The sequence below is a fragment of the Lachancea thermotolerans genome (genome assembly GCF_000142805.1).
Source record: "Lachancea thermotolerans CBS 6340 chromosome B complete sequence".
Taxonomy (NCBI): Eukaryota; Fungi; Ascomycota; class Saccharomycetes; order Saccharomycetales; family Saccharomycetaceae; genus Lachancea; species Lachancea thermotolerans.
The window spans coordinates 81,512-98,437 of NC_013078.1; the positions used below are offsets into that span (position 1 = coordinate 81,512).

At 47.1% G+C, this 16,926-nt stretch overlaps 7 protein-coding genes and 1 non-coding gene across 8 annotated transcripts; 4 read left to right on the forward strand and 4 right to left on the reverse strand.

The window, feature by feature from the left end:
* Positions 1–73: 73 nt before the first annotated feature.
* Positions 74–1,945, forward strand: SAC1 (phosphatidylinositol-3-phosphatase SAC1; the record flags this gene model as incomplete). The annotated part of the gene is made up of 1 exon (XM_002551787.1): positions 74–1,945. The coding sequence occupies one exon, from the start codon at positions 74–76 to the stop codon at positions 1,943–1,945; it is 1,872 nt and encodes a 623-aa protein (XP_002551833.1).
* A 65-nt stretch (positions 1,946–2,010) lies between these two features.
* Positions 2,011–3,474, reverse strand: TRP3 (bifunctional anthranilate synthase/indole-3-glycerol-phosphate synthase; the record flags this gene model as incomplete). Its single annotated transcript, XM_002551788.1, has 1 exon — positions 2,011–3,474. The coding sequence occupies one exon, from the start codon at positions 3,472–3,474 to the stop codon at positions 2,011–2,013; it is 1,464 nt and encodes a 487-aa protein (XP_002551834.1).
* Positions 3,475–4,871: 1,397 nt separating this feature from the next.
* CDC11 (septin CDC11) lies at positions 4,872–6,086 on the forward strand (the record flags this gene model as incomplete). The annotated part of the gene is made up of 1 exon (XM_002551789.1): positions 4,872–6,086. The coding sequence occupies one exon, from the start codon at positions 4,872–4,874 to the stop codon at positions 6,084–6,086; it is 1,215 nt and encodes a 404-aa protein (XP_002551835.1).
* Positions 6,087–6,369: 283 nt separating this feature from the next.
* On the forward strand, positions 6,370–6,490 carry SNR64. The gene has a single exon (XR_002432176.1). It is a non-coding gene; the product is annotated as a snR64 (small nucleolar RNA).
* A 65-nt stretch (positions 6,491–6,555) lies between these two features.
* Positions 6,556–7,860, reverse strand: HOC1 (alpha-1,6-mannosyltransferase; the record flags this gene model as incomplete). Its single annotated transcript, XM_002551790.1, has 1 exon — positions 6,556–7,860. One exon carries the CDS (start codon positions 7,858–7,860, stop codon positions 6,556–6,558), a length of 1,305 nt encoding a protein of 434 aa, XP_002551836.1.
* Positions 7,857–8,459, reverse strand: MOG1 (Ran GTPase-binding protein MOG1; the record flags this gene model as incomplete). Its single annotated transcript, XM_002551791.1, has 1 exon — positions 7,857–8,459. One exon carries the CDS (start codon positions 8,457–8,459, stop codon positions 7,857–7,859), a length of 603 nt encoding a protein of 200 aa, XP_002551837.1.
* Positions 8,460–9,633: 1,174 nt separating this feature from the next.
* Positions 9,634–12,681, forward strand: UBA1 (E1 ubiquitin-activating protein UBA1; the record flags this gene model as incomplete). Its single annotated transcript, XM_002551792.1, has 1 exon — positions 9,634–12,681. The coding sequence occupies one exon, from the start codon at positions 9,634–9,636 to the stop codon at positions 12,679–12,681; it is 3,048 nt and encodes a 1,015-aa protein (XP_002551838.1).
* A 67-nt stretch (positions 12,682–12,748) lies between these two features.
* Positions 12,749–16,645, reverse strand: STE6 (ATP-binding cassette a-factor transporter STE6; the record flags this gene model as incomplete). Its single annotated transcript, XM_002551793.1, has 1 exon — positions 12,749–16,645. One exon carries the CDS (start codon positions 16,643–16,645, stop codon positions 12,749–12,751), a length of 3,897 nt encoding a protein of 1,298 aa, XP_002551839.1.
* Positions 16,646–16,926: the final 281 nt, after the last annotated feature.

A 16,926-nucleotide genomic window follows, 5' to 3' on the forward strand; every position in this document is an offset into this window, starting at 1 on the left:
TTCAATTTTACGAGATATAAGCCTTTATACAAAACAACAAAAACAGGTCATTTGGATAGGTTATTTGGATAACATGGCTGGCCCTTTACTTTACTCCCACTTGGGTGAAAAGATTGTTTTCAAACTAGCGACGCCCTCTAGCGAGAAAGATGTGGTCCTTTCTTTGGGTCCTTCAGGTCAGGATATTTCTTTGGAAAGCCCTGAAATCTTCCCTACGAGAGGCAAAATAGTGAAAAGCGCAGCGCTGATAGGCTGCATTAAGCTTAAGCTTAACTCCTACGCGATTTTTGCTCACCGGGTGGAGGAGTTTGGAGTGCTTGCTGGGCACAGAATCTTCAAGGTCGTAGAGCACACCATTTTACCTCTAAACAAGGGTGGCCAAAGAGACAAAGATGAACAGCAGTACTTGGATCTGTTGGAAATGCAGCTTTCGAGTGCTACCTTATTTTATTCTTACACATACGACCTGACCAACTCCGCGCAGAGAAACGAAAAGCTCGACGGAAGCTCGTGGAAGACTGCTGACACCCGTTTCTTCTGGAACCACTATGTGACGCATTCCTTGCGGACCTTAGCTGAAAAATGCCCTGCAGCCGGTGACTTTATTCAGCCCATGATATTTGGCTACGCGCATTTTATTGAGACAGCGCTCAACAATGTGCCGATTACCATCGGCTTGGTCACGAGAAGAAGCAGGTTTAGAGCGGGAACAAGATACTTTCGCCGCGGTATTGATTCCGATGGTAATGTGGCCAACTTCAACGAAACTGAGCAATTTCTCTTGGTCAAAAAGCCTGAAGGAGGGAACTCCGAATTCTTTTCATTTTTGCAGACAAGAGGTTCCGTGCCAGTCTACTGGGGGGAGATTAACAATTTGAAGTACAAGCCCAACCTTGTTCTTGGGGAAAATTCTTCACTGGACGCCACCGCCAAGCACTTTGACCAGCAAAAAAGCCTATATGGGGAAAACTACTTGGTGAACCTTGTTAACCAAAAGGGACACGAGTTGCCAGTAAAAAATGCGTACGAGTCCGCTGTCAACGCTTTGAACGATCCAATGATCCATTACGTTTATTTCGACTTCCACCATGAGTGTCGCAAGATGAAGTGGTACAGGGTCAAACTGTTAATTGATCATTTGCAGAAAATGGGCCTAGACCCCGAGGATACTTTCCATAAAATTGTGTCTCCTGACGGCAAAACAGTGGATGTTGTTAGGGAACAAAAGTCGGTTGTGAGAACCAACTGTATGGACTGTTTAGATAGGACTAACGTTGTGCAATCTGTGTTAGCAAGTTGGGTTTTGCAACATGAATTTCAGATTGCAAACGTTGTTCCTGAAGGTACTTTGTGGGAGCTGGATTTGAAGCTTCTGGCAAAGTTCCAAAACTTCTGGGCCGACAACGCCGATGCTGTTAGTTTCTCATACTCAGGAACAGGCGCCCTGAAAACCGATTTCACGAGAACCGGCAAGCGTACCCGTAAGGGCGCATTCGCTGACTTTATGAATTCAGTATCGCGTTACTACCAGAACAACTTAAGCGATGGACCTCGTCAGGATAGCTTTGATTTATTTCACGGAAACTTTTTACCATTTGAGAACAGTTTCCAATCTCCCTTCCCCGACAGAAGACCTCTTTCGATCCAAATTGTGCCTACAGTAATCTGTGCTGCGATCACGGTTATTGCAGCCACTGTATTTTTCCCCAAGGGCCACTTCTTTAGCACCAAGAACCTTTCATTTTTCTTTGTCTCGAGCGCTATCGTGATTTTGTCTCTGAGATTTATCTTTAGAAATGGCGAACAATACGTCAACTGGCCCAAGTTCAACAATCTAGGATTCTTGACGGCGGTGCAAACTCACAACAAGGAGCGCACCTTTAAAGGTATAAGATACGTGCAAAGCCCTAAATTCTCCAAACCTGGCGAGCTGAAGAGAGACTAGTGATACATACACGGCAGTCCTTTTGAGAGGTTAAATTTATATAGAAGAAAATGCAATAGGACCAATTAGGCACTTAGGTCTTTTATTAAGGAGTCAACGTTAGCAGCTCTCATCAAGGCTTCACCAACCAAAAGACCCTTCACGCCCTCCTTCTTGTACTTCTCAGCATCAGCTCCACTTGTAATACCAGACAGCGCGAGCAGGATAGTTCCCTCTGGAACAGAGGAAGCTAGCGAGCTCGTTGTGTTGAGATCAACATTGAAGGAATGCAAGTCTCTGTTATTCACGCCAACAACCTTGGCATTCAGTTCTAGGGCTCTGCCCATTTCTTCTTTGGAACTCACTTCCACCAAAGGCTCGATGCCGACCTCAAACTTCGAGTAGTTGTAGAGCTCGAGCAGAAGGTCCTGCGAAAGCATCTTGACTATTAGCAAGACGCTGTCTGCACCAGCTAAGCGAGCCTCCAAAATCTGGTATTTGCTGAAAATGAACTCCTTTCTCAGTACACAGGGACGGTCCTGGGGCGCGTTCTTAAATTCGATATCCAGGGCTCTTCTTACGTTCACGAGGTCTTGTATGCTGCCTTTGAACCAATGAGGTTCTGTTAAAACAGAAATAGCCGAAGCACCAGCTTTAGCGTATTTCAGGCCTTGCTCTGCAGCGATAGCGTTCATATCAATGTCTCCTTTCGATGGAGAAGCCCTTTTTATTTCAGCAATAACAGCGGATTTGGGGCCCGAGGAAAGCTTTGTGTAAAAGTCTTGAACCTCTGGGGCAAGACCTTGGTTAAAGTTGCTTTGCAAATCCCTCAGCGTGAAACCTGGCGTGGCAGAAAGCTCGTCAACATCCTTCTGTCTCTGTGCGTAAATCTTGTCGAGAATAGATGACCCTTTCACGCGCTTTTCCTTGCTCAGCTTCTCGTGCTCCTCCCAGGTACCACCCTGGATGTTTAGAATGTTCCTGACCATAACATGGCCGGCTTCCGTAAGGATCGACTCCGGGTGGAACTGAACACCTTCAACGGTAAGGTTTTTATGTCTGACTCCCATAATGATGCCATTTTCTGTTCTAGCCGTGACCTCCAAGACTTCAGGAAGTGAAAGAGGCTCGCCTGCCAATGAGTGATATCTGCTAACTGCCACGCCTTGGGGGATGTCCTTGAAGATGCCTTTGTTGTCATGAGTCACCTGCGATGTCTTTCCGTGCACGATCTCGCCAGCGTAGGATACTGTTCCACCAAAGACGTCAAACATACACTGCAAACCCATGCAGACACCGACAACAGGAATCTTTCCTGCGAAGTGACGAACGCAGTCTCTGGATATACCAGAGTCAGTTCTGGGGTGGCCTGGGCCTGGCGAGATGAAGACACAGTCGGGCTTTAGATCATCAATCTCCTCTAGCGTGATTTGGTCGTTACGGTAGACTAGCACCTCTGCTCCTTCCTGGCATAGGTACTCATAAAGGTTCCAGGTGAACGAGTCATAGTTGTCAATTAGGACTACTCTTCTTTTTGCTGAAAACACCATGTTAAAGATCGGACTCTAACCTGTTAAGTTTTGATACGTTAACTTTTGCACAAGTTCAACAATTGGCGGCTCCAGGTCCAAGTACCAGCTCAATCGCTTGTTGATTTACATATACTTAAGGCCAGATGATGAGTCAAGGAAGCACGGCCCAAATTTTTCAGAACAGCCAATATCACGTGATCCATCTTGGTTTATGTCAGGTAGTGGTATTCACTTCCAGAATCTATCCATGATCTTAGTTCAGTAACGTGAGGAGTGGTTTTAACGATTGTTTGGCCACGAAATTTAGCAGAAACGGTTAGGAGTTTTTTTACAAGACTGGCAGTTTCTTGGGCTCAAAACTCTATGATGTATCAGAAGCGAGATTCCAACCAGGATTCTCTAGCTGGCGCTCTAAGTTGAGAAGAGTTGAAGGCAGCTGTGAAAAGGATCCACAGCTTAGAAAGCGAAGGACATCGCTGAGAATATGGAGCACGCTGGTCATTCCCAGAAGCAGATTGGAAAAGAATCTTAAATTAGTGGCCGAAGGCTAAGGCTAAATGCCAGTAAGTGCGAGTGCGAGAAAGTTGCTCCAGCTTTCAGAATTTGGACTGCACACTGTAGAAATAAATTTGCGCCGTATCTTGAACTTAAGCTCGTAAAGGCTAATTTCGCAGCAGGTTGGCAAGCCGGTAGTATCAGAGCCTCTTGCAGACGCTTCCAGCTAGAGCCTAAAAGGCCGGGCATCCCTTTAACGGATTGCTGCTGGGCTCTCACAGCAATCCCACCCGACACCCGGGCGGTATGCGAAGGTTCGTTGGCTACGGCCACCCAGAACCAAATAATAGGAGGGCCCTTCACACGGCACCTGAGGCCCAACCAGCACACCCGGTCAACTAAGCGGGACATGCTCTAGCGTCACAGAGTGCCGGACCAAAAGCATGTGTCTCGAAGAGAATTTCTTCAATCGCATCCGAATTGCATGATGGGCTTTCGATGAGGGGGGCCTTAATCGGAGGAGGGTCGAAAACACATTTTGGACAGCGTATTCCCAGCCTACATAGCAGCGCACGCGCTCTATTATGGCACATCATGTTGCAGAAGCCACCATTTTAGGTTGTGGGGTGCTACAAATGAGAAATTCTTGGTGTGGGGTCGCAAGTAGATGCCTCACGATAACCATAGCATCAAACTTGTGTGAATAAGGTCATGGAGTTCTTTCGATGGGGGGGGGGGCAGTTGAAGGCGTGAGCCACTTGCAGAACAAAGGCTGGAACCGAGGAACTTCAATCCTTTTAACCTACAGTTTGTGTGAGCGTGTCTCAGTTAAAGAAAATTTTGAATGTTTTTCTTAATGAGCCTTCAAACATGTAGCATAACTTAAACTTCATCAAGAACCAAGGGAACAGCAAACGGCAATGGCAAGTATCATAGAGGCCTCTGCAGCCTTGAGAAAGCGGAAGAACCTGAAAAGAGGCATCAACTTCACGTTGATGGTTGTAGGTGAGTCCGGTTCGGGGAGATCAACTTTTGTCAACACACTATGCGGGCAGCAAGTGGTGGACGTATCAACCTCTATTATGCTTCCAACGGACAGATCAACGCAGATTGATCTACAATTGCGTGAAGAAACAGTGGAACTGGAGGATGACGAGGGTGTAAAGATCCAATTGAACATCATAGACACACCCGGGTTCGGAGACTCACTCGACAATTCTCAAAGCTTTAATGTGGTCTCTGATTACATTCGCCATCAGTATGATGAAATCCTGCTGGAGGAAAGCCGTGTGAGAAGGAACCCACGTTTCAAGGACGGCAGAGTTCACTGTTGTCTGTATCTTATCAACCCCACCGGTCACGGCCTTAAAGAAACCGACGTCGAATTTATGAAGACTCTCGGGCCTTTGGTCAACGTCATTCCGGTCATCAGCAAAGCGGACTCTTTGACCCCCGCTGAGCTCAAGCTCAACAAAAAACTCATAATGGAGGATATCGACTACTACCACCTCCCCATATACAATTTCCCCTTTGAAGAAAACGACATCTCCGACGAGGACTACGAGACGAACATGTATCTACGTTCTTTAGTGCCCTTCTCGGTGATCGGATCCAACGAAGTGTACGATCTTGGGGATGGAGCTATGATCCGTGGCCGTCAATACCCCTGGGGCACCCTTGACGTCGAGGACTCATCTCTTTCAGACTTCGTTGTTCTAAGAAACACGCTTCTAATTTCGCATTTACATGACCTCAAGGATTACACGCATGAGATTCTCTACGAGAGGTACAGAACGGAGGCACTGTCAGGCGAGACATCGTCCCAGCGGGCCAACGGGAATAGCAGCACGGCCTACGCCGACTCACCGGTGGCCTCTGGCAAATCATTCCAACATGCCGAAACTGACTCGCTCAACTCCTCCAAGCAGGCCAGTGCTAACCAAGATACATACTTGGCTCGCGAAGAACAAATCAGACTTGAAGAGGAAAGGCTCAGGGCATTTGAAGAGCGCGTTCAGCAAGAGTTGCTCATGAAGAGACAAGAGCTACTGCAGAGAGAACAAGAGCTCAGGGAAATTGAAGAGAGAATTGAGAGAGAGGCTAGAATCAAGGAAGAATCTGGGGACCTTGAGTAATCCACCAAACAGTTCACGTTGGGGCATATTGACTGAAGTGTACAATAAAGTTGGACGCTGACTTTTGCAAGACAGAAGCCCTATCTCAAGGTCAATAAAACGTGACGAGTCTACTTTTTCGCAGCGAAAAAAATTCGAGGTATATAAAGACAACATTGGAAAAGTTATTCTAGCACCATCATAAGTATCGAATCCTCACTGCTTAAGGGCAATCAATCGAACATCAAATCTAGTCGGATTTGGCGGAATTTAACCAAATTTCGTATAGTAGCGTACTCACCAAAACGTTTTTTAAATGATGAGGAACCAGATAGGGACAACAGACTTCGTTAGAATGACGAGGAAAGTCTTTTAAAGCCCAGTTTTTAGTAGAGCTTGGGCGCCAAACCTGATTAAAAAACGTTGAGGCTGAAATTTTATAATTATTCTTGTATTTATACACTCTTGCAAAGGTAAGCAAAGCCTCGCGCTAGTTATCTCCAGCCACCTTTGGGGCTGCTTTCCAGCTCTTGAGACCGGTGTGCCTGCAGAATTGCAGCGCCTTATTTCCATCTTCCTCCTTCTCGGGAGCATCGAAGGAGAACTGTGGAAACACCAGCACGTCGCCCACAAGCTTTGGAACACCCAGATTGTGAAACTCCTTCCAGGTGATCTTGCTGAGGATGCCACTTTGGACGTAGTCATTGAAGTAGGTGAAAACCACGTCTGTCCATATCCCTGAGCCGGTCCAGCTCATAATGTTGAGGTCGTTTCTGAGGTTCATACGCAGCTCGCCGTCTGCGCGACGTTTCAAGGTCTCCTCTGTGACTTTAGCGACGATTTCGCGCATGACTGGATGGCCGGGCTTGGCCTGCATGATCCAGTTACCGAATTGCAGCCTCCTAACGTAGTTGCTCCTCCAGTCGGGACTGTTGGCGTCATTTTCTATGCCTATAATGAGGCCAATTTCGCGAGGAGACACATTTTCAGGGATCCAGTTAGGAACTGGCTGCAGAGGGTCGGTGTCTATGTCTGCGTAAACGCCGCCGCGTGCAAACAAAATCAAGTACTTGAAGAAGTCTGCTTTTAGGTATACTGATGGGAGCGCGTCGTAAGCTTCTATGACCTCTGGGATAGATGCATACATGTAGTGAATGAGAGCTGACGCAGTGTCATCGTTGATTATTTCATGCACGAACCCTGGGTTCTTGTCACCCCACCTTCTTTCGAATGACTGAAGAGTGGGGTCCATGCGGTCGTCCAGGTCAGAGTAAGGCCAAGTCTGCCAGATAAAAGCGGGAAATTTCTTCGACGTTCCATACTCGAACATGTGGGCAAGCTTTTCACGCAGCGTGGCATGCGTGGCAGGCTGCTTAAGGTCTTGTATCTTCTTTTCCAGTATTTTACGCTCTTTCTCAAATTTTTTAATTTGGTCTTCTTGTTTCGCAAGCAAGTCCTGCGACAGCTTCTCGAACAGCTCAACCATGTTAACGTCCTGCTTCTGTGCGGATGCAGCATCAGCTCCTGGAGCAATGTCTTTGGGCAAACCTTGCAGGATAGCCTGCACGTCGGTTGCCGTCCGGTTGCTCACAAACCGTCCTACGAGCGCGAGCGCGATTGTGAGCAGGACAGCCCATACCACGTAGCGCTTCCAGGTGGGCCTGCGTGACTTCGGCATGTTAGCAGAGCGTTGCGTGGGAAATATTTTTATGGTTGAGTTGAAGCTTTGATCTGCATCGAGATGATTACTAGAATTGTTTCGCAGTGTGAAGCGAAAAATATGGTATAGTCTCATACGAATAGACCTTTATCTAGAATACGGAATTCAGAAGCCATCTGCTTGACGAGATGGTACGCGGCCGCAATTCTGAGCGGAATGGTTGAGCTCGTCTTACTGAGCCAGGCGTTCAAAAGCTGAAGCTCTGGCTCGGATGTGACAGGGATGTTGACGCTAAGCACTACATCCGTTTGTACGTCGTCGAAGCGCAGCAGCGCGACACACAGCACAAGCGTCTCACGCATGTCGCTTTTGCCCCATTTGTAGGCAGCCTCGACTGCAATGCAGGTGAGGTGAGGAACTTGGCCGACTTCGGGAGCGCTCTGCTCGCATTCGACTAAGTTCCACTCGTGACTTCCGTTTAGCCCTGCAATTTCTTGCAAATGAACGTCAAGCGCGCGGCAGCTGTCGTCCTCCTCGACGCGCTGTAGAAGGTCCACTATGACGCTTTCGTCGAGCCCTAGGCCGTCCTTGAATACCGCAATTTCCTTTTCTTCCCTGCTATTCACGAACACCTCTTGCGTGTCGGGGACCTCACGCAGAATAGAGGCGTCCAAAAATCCTTTGGGAATGACGGTGGAGATTGCACCACCGTAGAGCGCTTGCTTCTGAAACATGGTAGCGGTGTGGGGAGTGTGCGTGATATGCTTGAACAGCAGGCGTCTTGCTTCGTAGTAAGATGTCTGGCTTCAATGCGCTTATCCGTACATCGCTACATAATATAAGAGAAGCGGTAAGAGCAGCGAATTGAGCCCTGGAACGCCAGATACGCAGCTTAGCAGTGAAAAACGGTAAATTATGCGGCTCGAACACTGAAAGTGCGCATGCTACCGCATTGCGCCGGAGAGATGCTTACTTCTTTGGAATTATTATATACGCAAATTGATTCTACGTCGGCACGCTCAGCTACGCGTCTGGTTGACTATGCTTGTGCGATGCGCAAATGGCCGCGAGCGATGCTACCGTGAAATCACTATGTTCTCACGCTGCCCGGGCGTTGCCGGACGTTAGCTACGTAGACGTTTGGAACCCAACGTCACTCCCGTGTAAAGTTACTGGTGGGCACACAGACGCGAGCTATTTGGCCAGCTAGCGCGCTGACTATGTTCACCTTCTACCAGCTACCATCGCGGCGAGATTCCACGTTCGCGATGGCTCTCTCTCATTAATTACACTCCAAACGACAGCCGCCTCCAGCGTTTGGATTCTGGCTACATCATCTGCTGCACAAACACCAGCACCCTGCTGATGCATGCCCGTAATGTCCAGTGTGATGATGTGAAGTTACCTGAGGGGCTATTTTGAACAGCATTGCAATGTGCCTCTTGGCCATCTGCAAGTATTATCATCATTCACGACACTAATATTCCTTACCTCACGGCATGTCCCCATTTAATGCCCAGTGTCCAACTCTGGTTCTGGGCATAGTCTCCCCTCTATTCTCAAGCTTTTCTAGCCCTTTAACAAGCTTATTCACATGCCTGAACGCTTGCATACTCCTAACTCGCTCCAAGGGGCGGATGTTCGTGTCTAAAACAAAGAACAAGCTACTGCAAATAGTAATTGATAGCTTTGAGTTTGATAGGAGGTAATCTGGAATCAACTAACGGGTTCTGGACTTCCCGCTGTGTGCGGAGACGAAGTCAGGACGGCTTCGAGATATATGTAGTGGTGTACGAACAAGCGTCATTTGGTGGCAAAAAAGCGTACTTTGACTAACCTTATTTCGAGCTCAAACTCACCAGCCAAGCAACACAACAGGATACAAAGCCATTGAAAGCACTCGATAGGATGGTGAAGCCCGGTGAAATTGACGAGAGTCTGTACTCGCGTCAGCTTTACGTTTTGGGCAAAGAAGCAATGCTCAAAATGCAGCACTCAACTGTACTGATTATTGGATTAAAAGGGTTGGGTGTCGAAATAGCTAAGAACATCGCACTAGCCGGTGTTAAGTCGCTGACACTGTTCGACCCTGCGCCTGTGGTGCTTGAGGACCTGTCCACACAATTCTTTTTGTCCGAAAAGGACGTTGGGAAGCCAAGGGCCGCCGTTTCGCAAGCGAAACTGGCAGAACTCAACTCTTACGTCCCAATCGACGTCTTGGACTCGCTGCAAGACCAGGAGCAGCTGAAGAAATATCAGGTGATTGTAGCCACAGAGACCTTGCCGCTCGAGCGCAAGATTGAGCTGAACAACTTCTGCCATGCCGCTGGCATCAAGTTCATTGCCACCGAAACCAGAGGGTTGTTCGGGTCTGTGTTCAACGACTTCGGCGAGGAATTCACAGTTGTTGACCCAACGGGTGAGGAGCCTCAGTCCGGTATCGTTTCTGACATCGAGCCTGACGGAACAGTAACCATGCTCGATGACAACAGACACAATCTGGAAGACGGTAATTACGTGAAGTTCTCCGAAGTCGAGGGGCTCGAGAAGCTGAATGATGGTACTCCATACAAAGTCGAGGTGCTGGGACCTTTTGCCTTTAGAATAGGGTCTGTTAAGGAACTGGGTACTTATAAGAAGGGCGGTGTGTTCACTCAGGTCAAAATGCCTTTGAAGCTCTCTTTCAAGACTTTACAGCAGTCTCTGCCCAACCCTGAGCATCTTTATTCAGACTTTGCGAAGTTTGAAAGGCCTGGTCAGCTGCACTTGGGTTTTCAAGCTTTGGATCAATTTCAAGCCACACACCAAGGGCAATTGCCAAGACCTTTCAACGAGGAGGATGCAAATGAGTTGATCGAACTAACCTCGAAGCTGGCTGTCCAGCAGCCGAAGGTTCTGGGAGAAGGGAACTCTGTGAACAAAGATATAATCAGGGAGCTCTCTTTCCAGGCGAGAGGTGATATCCCAGGTATGGTCGCCTTTTTCGGTGGTTTAGTTGCTCAGGAAGCTCTCAAAGCCTGCTCTGGTAAATTCACTCCTCTAAAGCAGTACATGTACTTCGATTCCCTGGAGTCACTGCCAGACGCCAAAGAATACCCCAGAAACGAGGAAACTACGCGGTCAATTAACTCACGCTACGATCCCCAAATTGCAGTGTTTGGCCTAGAGTTCCAAAGAAAGCTGGCGAATTCGAAGGTCTTTTTGGTAGGTTCCGGCGCAATTGGATGTGAAATGCTTAAGAATTGGGCTCTTTTGGGTCTGGGCTCTGGCCCAGATGGTAAGATCTTCATTACCGACAATGATTCTATTGAGAAGTCCAACTTGAACCGTCAGTTCTTGTTCCGCCCAAAGGATGTTGGTAGAAATAAATCAGAAGTGGCTTCAGAAGCAGTCAGCAATATGAATCCTGACCTCCAGGGCAAGATCAAGTGGATGACGGAAAAGGTTGGCGCCGAATCTGAGGATCTCTTCAACGATGATTTCTGGAACGGGCTTGACTTTGTTACAAATGCATTGGACAACGTTGATGCCCGTACTTATGTCGATCGCAAGTGTGTCTTTTACAAAAAGCCTCTATTGGAATCTGGCACACTGGGTACTAAGGGTAATACTCAAGTGGTTATTCCAAACGTGACAGAATCTTATTCATCCTCCAGGGACCCACCCGAGAAATCTATTCCGCTCTGTACACTGCGTTCCTTCCCTAACAAGATCGATCACACAATTGCATGGGCTAAGTCTTTATTCCAAGGATATTTCACCGAAGCGCCTGAAAACGTTAACTTATATCTCACCCAACCTGATTTTGTTCAACAGACTTTGAAGCAAGCCGGCGACGTGAAGGGAATTCTGGAGTCTATCGCTGACTCTTTAAACAACAGACCTTACGACTTCGACGACTGCATCAAATGGGCGCGCCTAGAATTTGAAAAGAAGTTTAATCATGAAATCCAGCAACTTCTATACAACTTCCCCAAGGACTCCAAAACGTCCACAGGAGCTCCGTTTTGGTCTGGGCCTAAGCGTGCGCCCGAGCCTCTGGTTTTCGACATTAAAAATCCAGATCACTTCTATTTTGTGGTTGGTGCTGCAAACTTGCGCGCCTTTAACTACGGGCTGACGGGAGACGAAGGTGAGCCGGATATTAGCCATTATGAGTCTGTCCTTGCTAACACTAACGTCCCTGCTTTCTCACCAAGGTCTGACGTGAAAATCCAGGCGAACGATGATGAGCCTGATCCAAACTCAAACAGCGATGTTGGCGGCGACGCTCTGGAAGCTTTGACTGCAAGCCTCCCTGATCCTTCCACGCTGGCAGGCTTCAAACTCTTGCCTGCAGAGTTCGAAAAGGATGATGACTCGAACCACCACATAGAGTTTATCACATCGGCGTCCAATGACAGAGCGCTGAACTACTCCATCGAAACAGCTGATCGCCAGAAGACCAAATTCATTGCTGGCCGTATTATCCCAGCGATCGCTACTACTACAGGTCTTGTCACTGGACTAGTCAATTTGGAGCTATACAAGGTCGTTGACGGTAAAACAGATATTGAGGCGTACCAGAATGGATTCATTAATCTGGCGTTGCCTTTCTTCGGGTTTTCCGACCCTATCGCCTCACCTCAGGGAAAGTACAACGATAAAAGTTATGATAAAATATGGGACAGATTTGATATCCGCGGTAACATTACTTTGAAGGAGTTGATTGATCACTTCGACGAAAAGGAAGGACTTGAAATTACCATGTTATCTTATGGCGTTTCTCTCTTGTATGCATCATTCTTCCCTCCCAAGAAGTTGAAGGACAGATTGAACTTGCCCATTACTGAGGTTGTGAAACTAGTTACAAAGAACGAGGTAGCGCCACACGTGAAAACTATGATACTAGAGATATGTGCAGATGACAAGAATGGCGAAGATGTGGAGGTCCCTTACATAACGATTCATCTGTGAGTATCAGTGTGACCTTTTCTAATATTATTAAATAGTTAATATCCTATGCTCAAGGTTTTAGTGAACACTATTCAGAACAACTAGAGAGGATTTTGAATAATTCTCCTTTTTGACTGTAAAGCCTTTCGAATGACCCATCTTCTATTATGTTGCCATTGGCGAAAGTTAAGATACGATTGCATGCACGCATCATTTGTTCACTGTGTGTAAGGACAAGAGTTGTGGTCGATTGTGATCCTTGTCTTACAAACTCCGACATAATGAAACCGTGCTGTGCGTCGAGGGCGGAAGTGCATTCATCCAAGACCAAGAGTTGAGGCTTTCGCAACAGTGCTCTCACTATAGCTAATCTCTGTAACTGACCTCCGGATAAAACATCTGTATCAATAAATGATTGTAGACCTAATGGGTTCGAATTAACGAAATCCATCATGCCCACTAGTTCCAAAAGCTCTCGAATTTCCCTTTCATCGACACTTGTGGACAGCCCATAGGTTAAATTGTCAAAAATTGACCCTCTGAAAAGACTTGGCCTTTGCTCAACTACTGCAATCCGTTTCCTGAGTGCCCATTCTTCCCATTCATTGACATCTAAGCCATCAAACCAGATGCTTCCGCTTGGAACACGATACAAACGCGTTATTAGGTGCCAAAGAGTGGATTTCCCTGAACCAGATAAACCGACCAAAGCCACGGTTTCGCCTGCTTTTACACTAAGGTTCAAACCTCGGTATACCATAGGATTGTTGAGGAAAGAATAGGAAAATCTGAGGTCTTTGATGAAAATTAAAGCTTCATTTGAACACCCCCGGCTAGTCAGGGCGCTCTCCCCTTCTAAATTAGCGTCTGCGAATTGCGTTTCGCTGTCTAGTATCCTGAACAAATATGTGGCTGCTCTCTGGCCCCTGCTTATTTCTGGGATTTGAGCTATTAGAGACATGCAAGTCATTATTGTGAAAAGAAGCAACGTAAGGGTTTGAAACATCCTTTCACTGCTATACTCCCCTGTAATTACCAGCTTCATTCCATAATACAGGAGTATTGACTGTGTGATAAGAGTGAGAGCGTTCGACAGGGCAACTCCGAATCCAGTGCCCAAGGCTCTTTTTCTCCCAGCGAGTTTTGCCTTCCCTTCAAGAACCTCGTATTCTTTAATTACCCTTTCCTCGACTTGTAGGCACCTTATTGTTTTAATTCTTCTTACCGCACTGTAAAGCTGGTCTTCCATGCTAGCGACAGCGCTCTTATAATTAGCCTCACACTTCTGTAACAGCCCACCGTAGGCTCCAGTAAACAATATGAAGGCAGGTATTAAGGAAATACACACCAAGCTTAACTTCCAACCCGATGCTAATGCCCAAATTAACCCGCAAAACGAGACCACAACCAAAGTTGTAACGGCAGCCAGAAACTCGGAAGCCAGGGCTCGCAAATCTCTTAGGTCATTGATGACTAAAGACGACACGTTTGACGTACTATTCTGTTCACTGTTGAACCAAGCGAGTTCTCGGTTTGATATATTTTTGAAAGCTCTGAGACGCAGGGCCCTAATCCAGTTCTCGCCGCACTTCGATAAAGTAAAACATTTCAGGAAAGTGAAGGTTGAATCTAAAAGTGCTACAGAAAGCACAATTAGTGACCATTTAGTTGATCGCCTCCCAGTTGCAGGGTAGGCATTGGAAGAGGCTATCCCACTCAATAGTTTAGAAAACGTGTAGGAGAATAAGGGGTTAGCGACACCTGCAAGCAAAGCGGAGGTTCCACCCACAGCAAGCAGCCTTTTCTGTCGTGAATTGATAAAGAACTGCTTAATGATATCTCTCAGGGGCAAAAGACTTGGTTCCGTTTGGCCCTTTTCGATATCCGGAACAGTTGGTAACGGGCCGAGTTCGGTTGCATCTACTCTTTCCTTGGTCTTTGCAACCCTTCGTGTTCGGTGTGGCATCATAATACTAGATTGAAGTAGGTCCACCGAACTTCTCAATGCATGGGAAGTAACTGGATGGTAGTCAGACTCAGGAACGCAACATGTCCGCAACGTCGACGGCGACCCTAATTCCGAGTACAGCTCTTCTACGTCAGTGCGAACGCCCTCGAGCTTTTGGTCCACTATTTGTGATGTACCATCACCAAGCGTAGCTACATCCCCGAAGTCGTCATCACAGGCTTGAAACCTGTGAAGATTAGAAAATTCAGATTTTGGATTCGAAAGCAACCCGCTTTTGTAACCGTGCTCCCTTATTTGGCCGTCGCTCATAACATAAACATAATCCGTATCCAATATGTCACTAAGCTCATGGGTCAAAATTATTGTAGTCTTATCTGCTCTCCATTTTCTAATAGCTTCCATTAACAGACTCTTGTGTATCCGGTCTTGAGCGCTGAGAGCCTCATCGAGTATCAAGATTGGAGCGTTTCTGAAGTAAGCTCTGGCAAGTGCAACCCTTTGCTGCTCTCCGCCGCTGAGATCTAAGCCTGAGCAACCGATCGTTGTTTCTAAACCTTTTGCAAGGTCTCTAATTATGTTTCCTAACATTGCCATTTGGCATGCTTGTTTAAGGCGGATTTCGTCGTCATCAACACCAGCTTCCCCAATGGTGACATTGTTTGCTAGAGTTTCAGTGAACAACGAGGTGGTTTGTTCAACAAGCATTATGTTGCGCGCAAGTTCACTTTGATTAATTTCCTTAACATCTTGGCCGTTAACATTAATAGTCCCAGATCCTATTCCATAAAACCCGAGTAAGAGGTTGCCTATTGTTGATTTTCCCGAACCCGACTTCCCAATGACGAAAGTGGTTTCTCCAGAAGGAAAATCCAGGCTAACTCCTTTCAACACAAAGTCATCAGGTCTTGTTGGGTACGCAAAATGGACGTTTTGGAACGTTATTGAAGCACGCTCCCAACAAAGAGGCAGGCGCCTAAAAGAAATCTCAACCTTGTTTTTCTGACTTTCGCTGGCATCGCGGGAGTTCACAAAAGCCATAATTTTTTGAAGTCCTACCGCTCCCTTCTGTAATATTATGATCTGATGCAAAGTGCTATTCAAGGTGCTCGCGAGAAGGACACACGAGGAAAAGCAAGTTACAACGTCACCTGGCTTGAGTTTCCCGATGTTTATACGAGAGTTACCGTACCAAAACCCCTGCACAAACATGCAAAGCGTAAGGAAGCGTAAGACGGAGTAGTTCAAGGAGGAGAACAAAGACATCTTGTTAAAATGTTGGCGACACTTTTGAACGCAAGCCTCAAACCTCGCCAATTCGCGGTCTTGCGTACCCAGTAGCCGTACCATCTTGGCGGCATCCAGAGACCACGCCATGGCGTCCGCTGCGCTTGAAGTTTCACTATTCTCGCGCTTTGCATACTTTTCGACTTTCCGTGAAAAGAAGACAGCAAACCCAATTACTAGCGGTGAGTTTGCCATGATAATTAACGTGAGTGACCAAGAGTAGTACAGAGCACTTCCGAGGAGTGCAGCAACTGTGACCACGTTTTGAAAGACGATTGCGGAAGATTCGGCGGAACTCGAGCGAAGTTCCTCAACGCACCGGTTCAGCTGCGTGAAGTCACCAGAGATCTGTTCATTTGCATCGTACCAAGCCATACTCTTATCGAGGTATGATTGTAGCATTTTTCTGCGCAGCCGGAACGCTTGTCTTTCACCAAGGCTCATCCATGCCGAGACCGAGAGCCAGCAAAGCGGAATGGACGCAATACCCGTGGCTAGTATAGCCATGCTTCTCAACGCCAGCTCGTGCATGAGTGCATTAACAGACCCAAACTCACGGGCAGCGGGCTGTTGTAAAAGGTTAAAAACCGTGCCCGTGAGGATTGATGTCACAGCAGGCACTAACCCGTAGGCCACTGAGCATACCGTAATCACCACCAGCAGGCTCCAGTCCTGCTTTAGATGCACATTAGCGTAGACATTTGACAATTGTAGGTTCCGCAGCTGTCGCATCCTACTATACGTAACTTGGAAACCTTGGGCCAAGACGGGTGCATCTCGCTTCCCAGTGTATATATACCGATCTGGCTTAATTGACGCAAGCCTCAACTAGCTTTGGTCCCTTTTGTCTCTACCAATTTCGGGGTTCTAAGTTTCCCACATGAATTACCCAATCGGTTAACATCAATCACAACTTCGCTTGAACCAGCTGAACGTTTAGCGAAAAGCGGTTAAAATAGCCCCAAAACTGTTTCGGGCTCGTATCAAACCTTAATCAATTAGTATGCTACTAT